The sequence below is a fragment of the Chrysemys picta genome, chromosome 10 (genome assembly GCF_011386835.1).
Source record: "Chrysemys picta bellii isolate R12L10 chromosome 10, ASM1138683v2, whole genome shotgun sequence".
Classification (NCBI taxonomy): Eukaryota; Metazoa; Chordata; order Testudines; family Emydidae; genus Chrysemys; species Chrysemys picta.
The window spans coordinates 19,581,150-19,600,898 of NC_088800.1; the positions used below are offsets into that span (position 1 = coordinate 19,581,150).

Consider the following 19,749-nt stretch of genomic DNA (forward strand, 5'->3'; position numbering starts at 1 on the left):
GAGGATTTATAACTCTTCATAGCAAGAATAAAGTATAAGGTAGAAATGATTTTTCACACAGATGGAAGACAGGTATCATTAATTACTGCATGTTTCTTTGTTATTTTTATAGTGGTTGGCTTGGTCCTATTTATTCAAATATATAATTGCATTATATTTTTTGTCCTGCGTTCAGTTTATATATTTCTTGTCATGCAAAATGTAGAATAAGAACTCAAAGATTTAGGCTAGGACTTTCGAAGGAGCCTACGGGAATTAGTAGGATGTAAAACAAAGACCAAAATGTTCTTGTTCTGTCTGAAATGTAATGGTGAAGTGTGCTGTGTCTTTTTGCATCTTAAATTGACCTATCCTCCGCTAGATAGGTTTTTTTTCCTGCATATTATACAAATTAATATCCCCAGACTAGCAAAGATCTGCAGCCTGCAGAGCCGTTCAGGATGTAGAAATGTCATTTTTCTAACTGAAAACTCTCAGACTGAACTAATAGGTATACAGTAGAACCTCAGAGTTACGAACACCAGAGTTATGAACTGACAGGTCAACCACACACCTCATTTGGAACGGGAAGTACGCAATCAGGCAGCAGCAGAGACAAAAAGAAAAGCAAGTACAGTGCTATGTTAAATGTAAACTATTAAAAAAATAAAGGGAAAGTTTTAAAAAAAAGATTTGACATGGTAAGGAAACTGTTTTCTGTGCTTGTTTCATTTAAAGTAAGATGATTAAAAGCAGCATTTTTCTTCTGCATAGTGAAGTTTCAAAGCTGTATTAAGTCAATGTTCAGCTGTAAACTTTTGAAAGAACAACCATAATGTTTTGTTCAGAGTTACGAATGTGATAGTGTACCCCATAAGGCTTTATGGGGTGGGGTATGCTTCTAAATGTATGTATGACATAACTGGAATATGTTTTGTGCTGCCTGTGCTATGTAATATATCTCCGTAAAGGTTATGGTCTACTATATCTATTCATCCTATTTGTACATATATATCATTTTCTACTTGAGGTTTTCTACTTGGGCTGTATGCTTGCTTGGTTTCTAAATAAGCTTTGGGAGGCATTTGGTCAGCTTCTTTAGGAAAAAGAACAGAGTACTTGTGGCACCTTAGAGACTAACAAATTTATTAGAGCATAAGCTTTCGTGGGCTACTGCCCACTTCTTCGGATGCATAAGAAGAAGAATCCGAAGAAGTGGGCAGTAGCCCACGAAAGCTTATGCTCTAATAAATTTGTTAGTCTCTAAGATGCCACAAGTACTCTGTTCTTTTTGCGGATACAGACTAACACGGCTGCTACTCTGAAACCTTCTTTAGGAAGGAATTCGCCAGGTTAAGTACCTGATCAGGAAACACTTGGAGAACAATGCATCTTGGAATGCTCCAATCGACATAAGAAGTCTTCCTGGAGACATGCAAGATACCATGTGAACAATGGTTTCGGCCTGTAAAGACTGAGTCATGCAGGGACATGTGACTTGCCCAGGTGACTCCAGAACTCCATTTTGGAGCTGGACTTTGCATAGGAGGGAGGAGGGGGGTCTTCACCCACAAGAGAGAATCTATTTAAACCAGTGGGAGACCCCTCCATTTTGGTCTTGAGCTGGCTAAGGAAGGAGCCTCTCCACCCCCCAGGATACTCGAAGGGAACTAGAACAAACGACAGTAACTACAGGGGGAGTGAGTGATTGCTGGACCCAGGCTAAAAGGAGATTAGCCTGTAAAAGGGAGCATTCTGGAACTGGTGAGGAACTTATCTGTATTTAGTTTGATTACACATAGATTAGCGCATTTTATTTTATTTCACTTGGTGACTTACTTTGTTCTGTCTGTTACTACTTGGAACCACTTAAATCCTACTGTCTGTATTTAATAAAATCACTTTTTATTTAGTAATTTACTCAGAGTATGTATTAATACCTGGGGGAGCAAACAACTGTGCATATCTCTCTATCAGTGTTATAGAGGGTGAACAATTTATGTGTTTGCCCTGCATAAGCTTTATGCAGGGTAAAACGGATTTATCTGGGTTTAGACCTCATTGAGAGTGCTAAAGACAAGCACACTTCTGTGAGCTGTTTTCAGGTAAACTTGCAGCTTTGGGACAAGTGATTCAGACCCTGGGTCTGTGTTGGAGCAGACGGAAGTGTCTGGCTCAGCAAGACAGGGTGCTGGAGTCCTGAGCTGGCAGGGAAAACAGAAGCAGGGGTAGTCTTTGCACATTAGGTCGTAGCTCCCAAGGGGGTTCTGTGATCCAGCCTGTCACAACGAACGTTTCAGAGTTAATGAACGACCTCCATTTTTAAGGTGTTTATAAGTCTGAGGTTCTACTGTTCCCTGTTCTAGTGCACAGGGAAGCTTAATGCTACTTCTATTGTATGGGCTGTGGAAGTATTTCCCTCAGAGGTTTAATTTTTTTATTGATACATTATTAATTAGTTTCTCTCGTGGAGGAAGTCTTGTTTTGTCTGACTTTAAAATACATTGGCTAAGGGTTAGGACTATTCAGTTTGATCTTGGTTTAGTAATTAAGTTTAGACAGTTTCGACTTTCTTCAGATTGTACCCATATATTTGCTTTGTTATTGGATTAAAGTGTGTTAATTTACATTTTTTTGTTTCCTTTTAGAGCTGAGGTTACTTTTCTCTTATATACAGGTCTTGGCATGTTTTTTTAAAAGTGTCTATGCTGATTAAAGAAATGTATTGAGCTAGAAACACTTCTGTTAATGATAAACCAGTTGTGACCAGAAGAAGTTAATTGGCTGTTGTGGGCATCCTGTGGGAGATGAAATCATTTGAGTCAGATTATCAACAGTACAAAGAAGCATCTGTCCAATATGACAGAACTTTGTTATTGTTTTTTTTAAATGTAGCATATCTGTACTGCTGTTGGTGAGTGTCCGAATAGACTGTTAGGAAGCAGGGCACAAACCTCAAATGGGCTGTGAGTTCTATACTTAGATTTTGCCAACCAGTTATCCAGTGTAAACTCCACAGACACTATAACAGCCCTAACATGGAGTCCCCTTGAGTATTCTGATCTGTCTCACCAGCCAGGTGAGTCTACCTTTGTAATAGAATCACAGCAGTATTCAGGTACTGGGCTAGCTTGATTATCACTTCAAAAATTTTTTTTTCTCTTACTTAATTGGCCTCTCAGAGTTGGTAAGACAACTCCCACCTGTTCATGCTCTCTGTATGTGTGTATATATATCTCCTCAATATGTGTTCCACTCTATATGCATCCGAAGAAGTAGGCAGTATCCCACGAAAGCTTATGCTCTAATAAATTTGTTAGTCTCTAAGGTGCCACAAGTACTCCTGTTCTTTTAGCAATATTCAGGTTACTCCCAGTCCCAAAGGACCAGTCACTTAACCCAGGTCAATTGCACCTTAGATCTCACACTAAAGACAATGCTTGTAGCCTGTCCTATAATAAAATATATGAAGATTTATTAAATAGTGTAGCAGCATCCCTGCAGGGCCCTCCTGGCTCCTGCCCCCGCTGGGCTGAGAAAGTCACATAGAGACCTTTTGGTGCAGTACCCACCCACCTGGTGCTTTTATTTACAGGCTGTTCTCCCACCACCTTTCCACCATACACGTAGTCCCCTTTTTCAGTCCACTGGCAGGAGAGAGGGGGCAAGCTATCTCTTTCTGCTTCCCCTCACTGCCTTTCCTCTACTGCAGCTTTCCTCTTTCCAGCTCCGCCCTGGCTTCCTTCCCTTGGGGCTCTCATCCAGCCTCAGCTTGATGAGGCAGCAGCTGTTTAAGCTTCCCCAATCAGGGCCAGGTGGTATTCCGAGCTCCAATTCACCTCCCTTAATTGGAGCTGGAGTGACAGACTGCTTAGCACCCTGTCACAAATAGGAAAAGAAAATAAGAGACTTATTTACAAGGTTAAAGCAGTAAACATATATATATATATATATACACACAAATCAGTTGCAACCTTAAGTTTCAAAAGGTAATAGAAGCTTCTTTAATAAGCAAGCTCTAGATGTCCTTTAGGGCTAACCCAAAATCCTTTGTACTCTTTAACATCCCACAATAGTCCACCTGATGTCGATGGACCTTTCTGTTGGGATGTCGATGTAACCCCTTCTGTTACAGATTAGCAGTTCACGCTAATTAATGTGTGTCTCCTGTCTGATAGTCACAGAAGCTTACAATACAACTGGTCAAATATTACCTTAGAATATGGGATACTGATGTTATGTGTGAGATTAATGCATGCAGCAATTCACAAGCATCCAATAAAGTCTAAACACTAAGCATGTTCTCATAATTCTTATACCTGTTTTTAACAATACTAACACACAGATGAGTCAGATTGATTCCAGCTATGTACTTGCTAGTGTTCAGTTGAGACATGGTGATTTTGGCATGAGCTGGCATCTTGTTTGCCAGTATCACAATATCATCCTGTTACAGAAGAAGAATAACTAACCTAATATAATGAGTTGTAACGCCTTAAATTATAGGTAAGGCTGGTAGTGCTGCCTATTATTAAGGTTGCCTGACTCTTCCCATTGTAAGACCCTGTTTTCAGTTGCCTCTAACTTTGCCAAACTTTAATTGTTTGGGTTGACATTTTCCATGCTTGATGTTTGCCTCAGGCTAAATTTTGTTTTGAAAATATCAGCCAAAATAGTTGAGCTGTTTGTGAGGAAGTGGTTAAGGAAAGACACATTGTTTTGCCCATGTTAAAAAAATCCTAGTATTTTCTTTTAAATGTTTTGAAGCTGAGACTTAAAATTTGGCATGGGGTGGCCTTTGTGCCATTGCTGTTAAAAATCTGCTCAAATTTGGCTAAACTGTAAGGTTTTGAAAGATTGTATTTTGCATGTGATTAGAGAGACTTCTTTGATTTCAACAGCTTAAATCTCTGAAGAGTCCATCCTCATTGAATGTGCGTGAGCCTCTCACAACTCCTAGTGCTGAACAGACTGTGTGTGCCATCCTCCCAGAGCTACTGAGCATGCTTCATTCCCTCACGGCTTCTACCTCTGGCTGGATTGTGCATGCATAATTCCCACAGAGTGACTGAGCATGCTCCTGCTCAGGGAAAAAGGGATAAGCTGGACTTCCTCTGTTATTGCTGCCTCCAGCTGCTCCAGGCCAAGGTGGGGCTAGGCACTAGAACTGAGACCAGGGAGTTTGTCTCTCCAGTGCTCAGTGACCTCCCCACTGAGAATGGGCAGAAGAATCTGCCAACTAGAGCACACTTTCCTCCAGAGCCTGGGGTGGAACCCAAGATTCCTGTGTCTCACTATCCCACTGCTGTCCTCCGATATCTGTGAAACCCATGAGCATAGTTTGTGCCTCATTGCCCTCTAGGTCTGGTCCACATAGAAGATGACAACCTATGACTGCTATAGGTTATGCCATTAGATCAAGTGGCAGAGGTTTGTGTGGTGCATCTAAAGGTTTCAATCCTCCTGATGAACTATGGGGGTGTCAGTAATACAAATAATAAAGGTAGAAAGTATCAGGAAACAAATCATAATTATCTATCATCGAGTATGAAATCTAGTGAATATGAGTTTATCCAACCGTTGGACTGATATGTATATTGAAGACTCTACTGTAGATGGAAAATTATAATAATTACACAAACCTCTATTTCCTGGAGTTTTCAGTGGAAATACATAGGGTGAAACCATTAACTATCTGACATCTAGAGAATAGGTATTATATACTGAACTTGTTCTAACAGGAGTGAAATGATTTGCTTACATTTAAACTATTATATCTTTTATCTATTATCATTTGAATAATGGTCTGTTCAAAAAATTAGCATGTGGTTATAAAATTAATCTGGTAGAGTAGAGTACAATCTGTCATATTGTCTCTGCACTGCAGGGGGAAACATGCTCAGCACTAACTTGTTATACATCTTAAAAATAAAATATACTCCTTAAAATCTCTTCCTCTCTCCCTGACATCCTTCACTGCTCTTCTGGTCGTAGCCAGTGGACAGGGAAGAATGCACTGGTGATGTTCCTAGTTACTTAGACATGACCCCTTCTGGGGTGTGTATATAATATTACTCTCCACCCCTTGCAGTCAGATAATCAGAAAGCCATTTTATGGTTGCCTCCTGTGTTGGGAGAGGGGCTTCCTGTGCTTCTGTTAAGTGAACTCCTTAAGGAAGAGACCTAATTTAGCCCATAATCTCACCAGTGCATTTTGCCTCTTTAGTCAAGCATGAGAATACTAATGTGGCGTATTAAGCATATGCTTTTACGTGACAGCAGAATGCACTGTCACTTTCTCTGTGAGAGGATTATTGGATTTTGTGAAATTAAAATTACTTGGCTGCACATTTTGGTTTGTAGCACTGCAGGCCTGGAGAGATCTGGGATTAAATTTGAAACAGTAATTCCTGGAAACTGCAAAATAAAAAATCTCTCTCTTTAATATTGAGCTATCTAAAGTGTCTGAAGATTAGGTTTTTAAAAGTTGAACTATATTGGGACTTTAATAGAGAATTTTTTTGCTGCATTCAATGCTCCTAAATGTAAACAAAGTGTTGTTTATATACTGATCTCTTAGACTTTTGTTCTTAGCTCTGTTTGGTCTCCTAAACTACTATGTTTTTTTTTCTTTTTTTCAGAGGAGGAGCGGAGGGTGAAAGCCAATGATCCTGAACATAATGAAAAATTTCAGTATGCTGTGAGTATAATGCATATTCAGCATTGAAACCCTGCACAGTAAGGGGTATATTCACACATAAATGAATGGAGAGTTTTCAGTAATGTTGGGAAAATCCCAAAAGTTTTAGAGGTTTGGTTCAGATAAGTAGTCAAACGTCTTATTTGAACTTCCTGGGTCTACACAGTTGAGCTGGAAATCTTTGACAGGGGACGTTAAATACCCAAGCTGACTCTACTTTTCTGTTTAATTAAATTTAGGGAAGTAATTTCTTTGTCTACTAATGGCAATTTCATTATAGTAACAAGTATTCATATCAATATCACCTGAGGAAGAGTTGACCTACTTACAGTACACACATGGATTTAATCTAAAAACATGAGCCTGCTACGAGTAACATCTCATAGAACCCAGTGGACTCCTGTGAAGAGTGAAACATTAACCCCGTCACTCAGCACTGATTGACTTCTGTGCACTGCCATCCACGGGGCATTCATAGTGTATAGGAATATTTTCACTTTTATAGGAGGAGGAGAGCTGATCATTCCCAAGAGAGAGAGTATTCAATGTACGCATACATACGTGTTGTAACTCTCAGACTCCTCTAATCTTCACATATGCAATAAATTATTTCCTATCCTCCCCATGGACTGTAGCTTCCTCAGCTTGGTGTTTCTGAAATAATATATTGATAACTATAAATACATGTCATTGTAGCAACCTCTTTTGATTGTAGAGTGTCACTACTACACAACAAAGATTTTTTTTTTTGAGGGCATAGTTATTAAATTGGTACATTTATTTGTCCTTGTTTTTTTCCTAATAGATCATCGACCATAATGTTTAGCCCACCTTCTCCCTATTGTCCTTTATAGTAATATATTGTGTTAAAGTTTTGAAATCCTGTCCTGACTCTTCTGCATTTGAAGTAAATGACATAATGGAACACTACAGTTCCTTTTTCGAAATCCAGGTTCACAGATGCTAGAGTATTTTTCATTCAGAAAATAGCTGATATGAAAATGATTAAAATAAAAACTCTTTCATGGTATTGTAAAAATCCAGGTTTGATGGCACAGTCCTGATTTTATTTCGGAAAGTTGTGGTTTCTTTGGTACTTTTAAAAATTAAGTTTAATTTTTCAACAGGATAGCCAGATTTACCAATCTGGCATTTGTCTTTCCTTTCATTGTTATGTTTGCAATTTAAAATTAATTGTTGACTGACCTAATTTTAAAAATGACAAGCAGGATGACAGGTCTGAATTAGTCATGGAAAGTATCAGTAATTTGTTTTCGATATAGGTTTTTCATTATTAGCTGTTATTTGTTTGTTTTGAGACATCACTATAGTGACTGTCTGTTTATTACAAATAACTACACTTAGAAAAAAACTCCCTGCCCTCCAAAATATAATCAAGTGATGCAAATCAGTTCACAGTGTAAGTAATAATTATTCCTTTCCAAGCAGTTGAGCTCTAAATACCTGCAAGCAGTCAGACAAGCATTATCCTGTGTATTGTGCAAAATGCTTTCTGCATTTGGCAATTCTAGTTATTTGGTAAACTAGAAAAAACCTGAAATGTTAGAAATCTACGTTGGTTTTACTTTCATCTTTTCTCAGTGGTTTACCTTGCAGCCCTCCTTCAAATGAATAGTAATTTACAAGCAAAGGCACATATCAAACCTATACATTAGTCTAAACTGTCGAGGGACTTGTTAGACAGCCCCAATCATTTTAAAAAATTATTTTGAATATATTGGATTAAAAAAAAAAGAATAACTTGAAACCAAACACAGAACTGTGATTATTCTACTATCATTAGAAAGGGCTTTATGTTTTGCAGAAATTATTTTAGGATAACTGATCAGGCATTCATACCTAACAAAAGGACTCATCTAAACATTAGGCTGTGGAAAATCCTATTTCACAATTTTATAGGTATCCGATAGTGGGGAGCCAAATGGTATGGTGATTTCAGGTGAATACATGTCCTCTTCCAGGGAGTCCTCCATTTCTAACAGTGCATGTACATAAATGTATACCCAGAACCTGTACAATTTTGATAGCTTTTTAAATCGCTCACTGCTGCAATGATTGGTGACTGTTTTTTAAATGAAATATGCAAAGATTTTTAGACAAAGAGATAGAGTGTAATAAATAGAGTTTGAGCCTAAACATGCATTTGAGCCTAACTGTCTTGATACGTGACTCTTTAACGATGGACTTTAAGGCCGTGGTTCAAATTGCCAAGCAAATATTTGGATATATTATGCAAAATTGTGACTTTTTTGTGTTCCTTTAAGAGTAGAACACTGTCTTGAACTTAAAGGCCCAGAACAACAAAACATTACATAAAATGAACAGATCAAGCCAAAGAAATTACAAAACTTAGAAAGTAAACAAAGAACGAAGAAAAGTAAGTATGGTAGGTCTCTTGAAAGGATAGGAAAGGAGAAACCTAATTTTCATTAATAGACAGTTGACTGTAAAAGAACTAAATCTATAACTCAAACTAGAATGAATTTACCAAGATTAATAGTTTCAATACTTCCTGGAAAAACCACCAACTCCAACTGTTCCACAATGGTTTTTAATCTGATTGCATAATTCCATTAATTGTCAAGTAGTGAGATATATTTTCACTTACACAGGAAGCTTATGACAATTTTATATTGTTCAGTTAGTTGATTTTCCACTTTTAGAGGCTGAAATATAATGCATTTGGCTGTTTTGCTTTCTCTCTCTTTCCCTTAACTTTTCATAAATATTTCCATTGTTGTTATTATTAATGCCCTTTAGAACATTCAAAATAAGCAGATCCTAAATTTCGTGTTTTAGTACTAAGCAGAACCTGTGAATGCTCTAATGAATGGTATGTCAGTGCGGCAGCTAGATGCCAGCCTCCCAGGCTGGGTAGATAGACTTGTGCTAGCAGGACTTGAACTAATGTGCTAAAAATAGCAGTATGGACATTGTGGCTTGGACTGGAGCTTGGGCTCTCAAATCTAGGGGGGGTCAGATGGGCATGAGAACCTAAGCATCTGCCCAAGTTGAATGTCTTCATTGATATTTTTAGTGTGCTAGCTCGAGCCGCACTAGCATGAGTCTCTATCCAGGCTGTGAGGCTTGCTCCCAGTGCCAGTGAAGATATACCCATAGACATATATATTCAATCTTGGGGAATGCAATTGTCCTGCCCTTTCCAGTTAGATGGGAGGGAGATTTCATTTTGGAGAAGTTTGAGAACCACTGCAAAGGCTATAAACAGACAAATGTTAACGCTATACAGGAATTAAGAACTTGGATTGTACAGGAACAAAATGACATCCCATAGTTAAGAATATTACTCCTTCATATGTCAGGCAGTGTATTTTCAACATTTAAGGGTCAGAGTACCTGGCACATTATATATCTGTGAAGGTTTTCTGGACAAGGAAGAAACATAAAACATAAAAAAAAACCAGAAAGCATAAAAAGAAAAGATGGGAAACAAAACCCCCTCTAGCCAAACTTTAAAATGTTATTAGAAGAATGCCTATCATTACATTATTTTGAATTTGTATTCTCATTTTAACAAAACCATTTTGCATTTGGCCAAGCAAACAACTCCAAGATATACACTACTGTCAAATGAAATAGTTTGTTCTTAATTATCCATTTAGCAAATCCCCCAAACTTCCATTAAACTAAAGAGTGAATGTTCTCATATCTGACTGTAATGGTTTCTAAGTCTTCATTCATATGTTTCATTAGTATTTTTGAACCTTTTCCCCTTATTGCAATATTTAATTTCTCTTCTATAGCCATTCTTGTGTGATGTATTTCCATTGCAGTGTTAAGAGCTGGGTGAAACCTTGTTATAGGTAGTGTTAAAACCTCATTAAAACTGCAGTGTGTATGCTCCTTTTGCTTAAGATTGTTGTAAGAGACACTCAAAGGGCCACACCTAAAACAAGCCCTTACAGAGTCTGCTCAGAAACTAGCACCAGGTGAGTAGGGAGTTACACATCCACCCATGGTCACAATACCCAGTGGATGTGTGAGTGAGTGGGGGAACACAAAAGCTGAGAGAGACTGAGGAGGAAGAAAGCAAAGCAGCAGACTGTGAGTACAGTATATGATGCCGGAAGAAGCTAGAGAGAGTTTTTGGGTTTGGTGCTGGCTAAAGTGGCTTAGGGCTGTAAGCAAAGAAATTGGTTCTTTTTGTTTTGGTTCCTGCTGCATTTGCAGAAGCAAGAGTTTGTACATTCCATGTAAACAAACAAGATTACATCAGAGAAAATACCCGACTCCACCAATTTCTCCTCCTAACTGGACCATCCCTAGGACCCCAAATTTTGACTAGCCACTCGGGTCAAAAAAGGGGCAACATTGATGTTAGCAGTGGGGTTCAGTTTTCAAGGTGAGAACTGAAAATGGAGGTGCTTGTAGAAATCAAAAATGGCCAGTGTGATTTAAAGCAAGACCTAAAAGAGGAGCTGGAGACTTCACAAAAGGAATTAAAGTATAGCTGGAGGTTTGCCAGAAAGGGCTGAGAGATGACTTGCAGGCAGAGGTGAAATCTCTGGATCAACAACTATAAAGTATCTGCATAGATTGGGAAGCTTAGCTGCAAAACTCCTGGTCTGGAATGGTAAAACAGATTGATGAGGTGACCAGCAATCTCACTGCTATAGACCAGAAGGTTTTCCATGAAATAGTGGAGAACAAGCAAGCTTTAGGCAATCTGGAACTTGCTAACCAAGATGAGTTGCAGAAAGGAATTAAGGAGCTGAAAATCAACTTCAGAAGGAAATCAAAGGGTCAGACCACAGTGGAAGGCAGCCGCCTGAATGAAGAATTGAACCAGCCAGAGAACTTGGATAAGACCAGACATTTACAACAGTTTTCTACCCCATTTGTAAACAGCAGAGGCCCAGAGAGAGAGGGGTCTGGCTGTCCCAGCTCAGATAAAGCAAAAGCCCATATCTTTGAGAAAAAAACTCCCAGGGGCACTTATTTTGCTCAATTCAACATTCTAGCTCAAATGAGTGACTAGGATGAGGGACAGAAAGGGGGTTTACTAGCAGCTAACTTGGGTGGCCCAACTCTGACTGTGCTGCAGAACTTATCCCAGAAAACAGTCTGAGTTATGAAATGAGCCCTCAGCATGCAGTTTGGTGCTAGCCATCTATCTGAGTTGGCCAGGCACAGCTAAGAGCAAAAAGGAGAGGGAAAGAAGAAATCCCACCTGAAATGGCAGAGGACTTGCAGTAACTTGTGTGCCTGGCATACAAGATACTACCAAGGCCCCCCAGCACCTATGCAGGAGAGTAAGGAATTAGTCATTCAGGGGGATGGATCTGCCTCTTCGTCTAATTTGCAGGAGAGCCCATGTTTCTGGTCTATCCATTGGAACAATGGGGATGGTGTTGCAGAAATGGACCCCAGAGCAACTAAAAACTTCCTAAAGACCGAATCCTGATATTAGGATAGTGTCTGACTGGAAAATCAACTGGCAAATGCAGCCTCCTTGCCCATAAACCAGCTTGGGGAGCATAAATTAGTTTTTAGATTTGTCGGCATGAGGGGGAATTGGTTCTGGAGGAATCTGCTACAAGGGTGAATAATTTCACAAGAGGCTTTGGGTATGCATTCCTCATGTCCAAAAGTAAGTTTTACAACCTGGGTGACTTTGTGCACTTTTTGGAATATGCTAGTTGTGTGTGAAATAATGTTCTCAAGTGGTAAGAATATAAAAAAAGGAGCAGGAGTGTTTTGTTCAATAGAATAAACTGCAATCAGCAGTCCAACGTTCATGAGCTCCCTCTCCAAAACTTTTCCTCACCCCACATCTTTTGCTGATTCCATTATTATATTTCTTTCTTTTCAAATCTAAAAAGAAAAGCTGGTAATACCTATCCCCCAGTAATACTGAGAGTGGTAATACTACTGTAAACTAATGGTGTAAAGTGGTCTTCTGCTCTGAAAACTCACTGCAAAAATGGCATAATACATTTCTATGTTTGCTCTGCCTCTCAATAATTTGTGGATCAGATATGCTTAGTTTACAAGATAATAGAGGGTTTAACAGTCAGCCCTCCCCGTGCAACCTGGGATCTGAGAGTTTAGCTTTATTCTTTAATGACTTGTACATGGTCATATACTGTAAAAGTTTACAGGCCACATTCTGCCCTCACTTGCACCTGGACAACACCATTGGAGTTGGAACTTAGTTAAGATTTCTGTTGATGATACATGAGCTGATAGAATCCAGCTATCTCTCTTGTTGAACTGTATTGATGCTGTAGGGCTGGCAGAAGGTAAAATTAGTATGAATTTATTTTATCCCAGATATTGTCCTGAATACATACAGGAAGTTGATCTATTGAGTAAGAAGTTGCCATTTTAATGCACTTTTAAACAATTCTGTCTTGCATGCACATGCAAAAATTCCAGTTATACTTATGTTCTTTATGCACAATGCCGCTACTTGCTTATAAATGAAAAGGTCTAAAATTACAGATAACGGGGAATCCTGGAAGGTATACGAAATCATGATTCTCCCTTAGGGCTCTGGTGCCATTCAGGAACTGTATATTGCTCAGGCAACACCATCACAGTTTAATTAAGACATGAGTGCCCTTTATGGGACTTACAGCATTGTGTTCACTCTGGAGCTGTGAGTTATCCTGTGCACGTATAACACGATCAGCTTTCCTTGGTGTTATCATTAGGGTTCTTAAAATAATATGAGATCTTAGGGCTCATTCTTGATGAATAGTGAGTCTATGACACTAATTATCTGTGTCCCTTGCTAGTAGTGATTTACTTCAGTCGAATTAGCTTATCATGGTATATTCATTGCAGAATGTTTAAAGGCATGGTGTCAGCATATAAATCATGTCTGAAAACACTTTATCATATGGTGAAAAGTAATTTGAATTTTCAACATTATTTCAGTTTGAACACTAAGGTGTTAGCCACAGAGATATGAAAGTTTACTTCCTGATCTCATTGTGTACATTTTAGTGTATGTTACAAAGCTTGTTAAAGATACCAGAGTACTGGATGGGTACTCTTTTATTGTTGTTTGCAAAAATTCAAATAAATAAAATCTCTTTTTTTTCTTTTTTTTTGGACATTGAAAAGAGACTGCGCATTCCATTCTTGTTTCAGCTAGTCAGTTTCACTATATAAATTCCCATACACTATCACAATATGTTGTTGTTGGGTTTACAACACTGCCTGAGAATGTTTAAATAACCCAAATTCTTGTTTTCATTGGAATAAAACACGCATACCTATATGCTTTCAGTGCACAGCAGATTTTGTAATCGTTTCCCTTCTTTGCTACCACCATTTGCTTTGTAATAATATTCATTTAACTACTGTCTCTTGGGGAGGTGGATTAACTATGCCAATGGGAGAACCCCTCCCGTTGCTGTAGTGTGTCTACACTGAAGCGCTACAGTGGTACAGTTGCAGTGCTGCAGCTGTAGTGTTTCAAGTGTGGACAAGCCAAAAGTCCCTTCAAGTATAAAAGACCAGTTTCAAATTTCTTTGCTCATTGGAAAATGAATAATATGAGTATGTTAGTTTGGCTCTGTATGTAGCTGATATCGGATATTAGTGTTGCTAAGTATTAAAAACTATGTAGTACTTTGTAACATTACTTCAGTATTAAGTAACTTGGTAGCCCCAACTTACTTCTCATTGTGAAACTACTTGCTTCACAATGAGTCACCAAATAATAAAATTACATTAAAAAAATGGACTTCTCTTTTCCTCCCCACAATGATCTGTTTCTCCCCACTGCAGAGGTACTGTACATAGTGATGAAAAACAACATGGTCTCATTATTTTTGTTCTCATTATTTCCCTCTGTGGTGGCCATTCAAAGTAATCACAGCTTGTGTTCGCATCTCTCCTTTGTAACATAAAGGAAAAATTTCCCTTCCTATGCCATAAAATAGAGACTTTTGTTTTGTTAACTTGCACTATTTTATTATACATAGTAACATTTTGTACCAGCCAATTTAATATTTTTAGTTTATTATTAGGTTTCCTGCTATTATATCTGCCACGAGGGACAACCAGATATCAGTTATTGCTTAATTATGTGCCTGTGTATCAAGTGCCAAACTGGTTCAGTTGGTAGCATGCTTTCCTTTGAGTCTGAAGGTCAAAGGCTTAAAGATTTACACAGTCATGTATGATGGTAGTTTGCTGCTGTTCTTTGGATGAGATGTTTATAGTGAGCTCCCTGCTGCCTGTTCTTCTAGCTGGACATTGGATATGCAGTTTAAAAAAATAATTAGTATTATTTTGAAGAAAAGGCTATTTGTTCTTTATAGGCTTTTGAGAGTAGCTTTGGTGTGCATGTGTATGTTAAATAATACCAAAGACATTTGATGTCAGTTCCTAGCTTCGGTGTGAGAAAACAAGCATGAATTTGGAAAGAGAAGACTCTGAGAACAAAGGATAAAATGGATCTCTTAATATTTAAAGACCTATAGAGATGACTTAGCTGCTCTAGGTGAGCAGGAATGAAAATACCTTGAATTTACATGAGCTCTAAGTTGCTTGGCAAGGATGCATCCCCACACCAGCCCACCCCAGCTTTATATTCTATAGAGCACCAGTTCCTGTCTAGATGAAAGAATGATGGGTTAATTCCAGTAAAACTTTGGTTCTTGGCATGTGCCATTACGCAAACATTCTAAATATACTTTGATACTAGGTTAGTCAACTTTTTCATTGGAGTAACTAGGCAGGATTGTATTGAGAAATGCACCCTTTTTAGAGCTCTTAGCTAGTATGTGCTTAAGGGAGTTAGGCACTCAAATTCCATTAAAAGTCAATTGGATTTGGACACCTAACTCCCTTATGCTCATTTGAAAATACCAGCTGTAGAATTTATCCAAATATGAGGGGATTTAGTAGAGCCAAAAAGGTATGAGAGTGTTTGCAATAGAAGTCCCCTATATTGCAAAAACTTAAACTTGTGCTTAATTTTTCACACTGTGAGTAATCCCTTTTAAGTCATTGGGTCTACTCATAGGGTAAATTTCATGGGGTTTAGAGTGCAGTTCAGACCAGTGAGGAGTTGTCACCTCTTACCTGCAATCCTGAGCATCTCACAAGACTTGGTACTGTTACTCCCAGCCTGAGATGCTCACAGTCATCAAACAAGCATGCAGATCATGCTGAGTGTCTACGTGTGATGCAGCCAGCCCTGGTTCAGCAACTCTGACCCCAGCAGCCTGTCTGCAGCCCCACTCTGGCTTCCACCAGTCTGGGTTACAACTAGCAAGGTGACCCCAACATATTTCCAGTCCTGAATTTTCCCCAAACCGTGTGCTCTGCAATGTCCAGCCCTCTCTTGGACTGTTCAGAGAAATAACAAGGTTCATTTGTTCCTTTAAAGAGACCAAAGCACATCACAGCTTATTAACTTAACTGGCTAAATACACCCTTCCTGCAAACACAGCATTGAGTAGGTTTATAGTAAAAATAAAACAAATTTATTAACAGGACATAGGTTAAGTGATGCCAAGTAAAAGGAATATTAGAAAGGGTCTCAAGCAAATAAAAGTGAAAATATGCATCTAAAAGTCTAAAACTTAATCTGTCAAGGGACAGGCTTTGTTCAAGATGGCTTTTCTCATCCACAGTCTTCCAGCAAGATGGTGTCTGACCCCCTCCTCAGTCAGAATCTTCTCCAGAAGCCCAAAAGTGCTGGTTCCTTTGTCTTCTTAGGTGAAAGAGATTGCTTAAGCAGGTCTCTCAGCTATATTCAGTTTCCAGAGACTTCAACCTCTCCTTGGTTGAAGCACCCTTCTTTCTCAGCTTGCAAGAGGTCTGGTCTCTGATATCTGTTTAGTGATGGATTAAGAAGTTGGCTTCTGTCCTTGCTTATAACTTCCAAAGTTCAATGACTTTGTTTCAAGAGGCAGGATGATTTCATGCTGTTCTTCCCTTCCTGTGGGCATCCTATACACCCCTTGTATTTACATGGGGTTTCCATTGTTTTGTTTCCACCATGCTTAATTTACATAGGAGACCGGTGGATGCCTTCTTTGCTGACTGGGAGGGAGTCCCTGTTTGGCCACAGACTTTAAAGCATAATATCATTAAGTATCCATATTCTCTCATATAGTGTTAATATATACATTTCACAATTATATTAATCAAATGAGTGTCATTTGCTTTCAGAAAAGACCTCACTCTATACACTTTTATAATACAGTAATGTTGTATACAATCTATTGATTCAATTGCTTACACTTGAGGTTCGGCCCCCTGTCTTTATAGACCAGTAAACCTTTGAAATGGATTCTTCTGAGTGTCATCACTCAAAGTAAAGTTTATTCAAGCTGTGAGGAAGGTGACATGGAGTCTGGTGGTGAAGGAAGCTCCATGCTCTTTCTTCCCCCGCTGGTGTTTGCTAAAATGCAAATTGTTCTGCTTCTGGCAATTCCCCCCCACCCTTTGTTGGTTTGATGGCCCTGTTTACTGCTTATATGTAAATATACCTTAATTATCTCTGCCTGATGATCGGGCACATTTCTTTGTCTAGGGCAGACCTGTTTACCAACATCCCCTGATACGCCTGGCTTAAACATAGTTTAGTCATGACTCCAGCTTATATCCATACATCACACAAGAATATTAATGATCAGAGAGTTGTTAGTTTTCAATTGATACCTCACAAGGCAAATTTTGTACAAAGATTATTACAGTAGTAGGTAGGGTGTAAATACAGGGGTGCTTAGAGTCACAGTAAGCATGTGCATAAATCTTTGTGGGATCCCTGACTAACAGTTAAATATTTGTAAGCCGCAAGTCACCTTTTGGTTTATGATCCTCAATTCTTTTCTCATCTCAATAATTTGTTTTACAATGTTACTTGGACTAGGTTAGCCTACTGATGTATTTCAATCTCTCTGAGAGATGGGAGTGAGAGTTAGATACTATCTGGGGAATAAAAGTTAGAACATTTGGGAGGAAAAAATTAAGGGTTAACAAATACATAGGTAAAAAGTGTTGGGCATTGTGATGTTATGAGTGTAATATAATATCTCAGTGGAAGGTGACAGGGCCAGAAAGAATTAACTAACTCACGGTCTGACCTGTAGAGACTGGTTAGGAAGATAGGTAAATGAATAGAGCTTTGAAATGTAAGTCTGTATTGTTAGAGGTAGAAGGGTAAGTGTTTGCTCAGGTCTTGTGATGTAAGCAAAGAAGTCCTGTCTATTGCTATAGCTTTAATTTGAAGATCAAAGAAGGAATATTATCATTTATGATGATACTTGAGTGAAATAGTATTATTCTCTGTATGTCTCTTTGAAGGTTGTGGTAACCTGTATCTGAACTGTTTAATGGATAAATTATCCTGTGCTAATTGTCATGATGTTTAGAAGAAGGAAAGTTGAGCCTATTGTTTTCTCAGGCCAAAAGGCTGCTGGAAATGTATAAAAACCTTGGGACGCGATCCTTCTGCATCTCAGATCTGCTTTGGGTTTCAAGACGGGGGAAACCTTAAGCAATAAGGATTGAGATCCCCAGTCATTGACTGGAACCACCCTGAATATGGACATTGGACTATAACCTATGGACTATATCTAAAAGGACTTTTTGCAACTACAAGCTCACCTCTGCTATGTATCTAAACCTCAAGAATTGAATTCAAGTCTGTATATATATTAATCTTTTAACCAACACTCTCTCTTTTTTCTTTTTTTTAAATAAATTTTAGTTTCGTTAACAAGAATTGACTATAGTGTGTATTTCGGGTAAGATCTAAGTTATAATTGGACCTGGGCATGTGGCTGATCCTTTGGGATTGGAAGAACCTTTTCTTTTATATGATGAGATAAGATTTTCAGTAATCATCATCATATCTGACAGGTGTGTCTGGATGGAGGCCTGAGGCTGGGTACTTTAAGGGAACTGTGTTGTTTGAACTTCTGAGTAACCAGTGAGGTACTATAGAAGCTGTTTTGTGCTGGTTTGGTAAACCTAAGTATTGGAATATCCACCAGCGTTTGGGGTTTGTCTGCCCTGTTTTGTTTGCAGTTCACCCTGATTGAGTGACCTCAGCTGGCTCCCACGGGCAGCACCGTCACAGTGGCGGAGTCGTGCAAGGATCCACAGAACCAGGTCCATTAAGCTTTGGGTCAGAACCCCACGCTATCCACATTTGAAATTTGGTATTGAGAGTTTGGTTGGTTAAAGAGCAGTTGCAATGGATGAGCAAAGAGCATATGAGGGTCTTAACAAAAAAGCCCTGGAAGATTTGTGCTGGCATGGTAAATCTAAATACTGGAATATCCACCAGCGTTTGGGGTTTGTCTGCCCTGTTTTGTTTGCAGTTCACCCTGATTGAATGACCTCAGCTGGCTCTCACAGGCAGCACCATCACAGGCATACTGCTATAAAGATATTAAGGCCAGGTTGTGTCTGGGTGATGGGGAAAGCAGAAGGACTATAATGCAGACTCATCCTTTTCTCTCTCCCCTCCATGGAAGGGCTAGGCCTCTAACAGTCCTTAGTCTTGGAGAAAATTCACTTCTAGGGCCCCTGCAGTGCAAGTCAGTCCAAAGAAAGCAGCAAATAGCAGAGGGGTTGGGACATGGTCCTGCCGTCTCTGTTTCAACCTATGGAACTGTCCAGGTGATGCAGGGGGGAGTTTGCTGCACCATCCAAAGAGTGGTGCAGCTTAAACAGTCCCTTGATTCCTAGGTAGCCTGGAGGAACCATGGTGTCTCCTGAGGCATAATCCCTCCCAGAGCTCCCCCAGGGTGACACTTGTGAGCCACAGTCTCTCCTGTAATTGGAAGTTATCATTACAGTTTGAAAGTGACTAAGGGTATGTCTACATTACGAACTTAGCTCGATTTAACATAAGTTGATTTTTTTTTTAGAAATCGATTTGATATAGTCGATTGCTCTGCTCACTGTCACTGTACATCTCCTGGGTGCTGCTTGCAGACGCGGTACTGTGGTGCTACACAGCAGCAGCTCCTTGCCTTTGCAAGTTAGTGAAGATGGTTAGCAGCCGTATTGTACCGTCTGCTGCTGTCTCCTGGTTCCTCCTGGACGGC

The 19,749-nt window shown here is 39.1% G+C and overlaps 1 protein-coding gene across 1 annotated transcript in view; it reads left to right on the forward strand.

The window, feature by feature from the left end:
• ATP8B4 (ATPase phospholipid transporting 8B4 (putative)) overlaps positions 1-19,749 on the forward strand; it is a 186,316-nt gene that overhangs the window by 24,284 nt on the left and 142,283 nt on the right. The window contains exon 3 of the mRNA XM_065558148.1: positions 6,621-6,679. Coding sequence (XP_065414220.1) covers positions 6,621-6,679 — 59 coding nt within the window. The remainder of the gene's footprint in view (positions 1-6,620; positions 6,680-19,749) is intronic.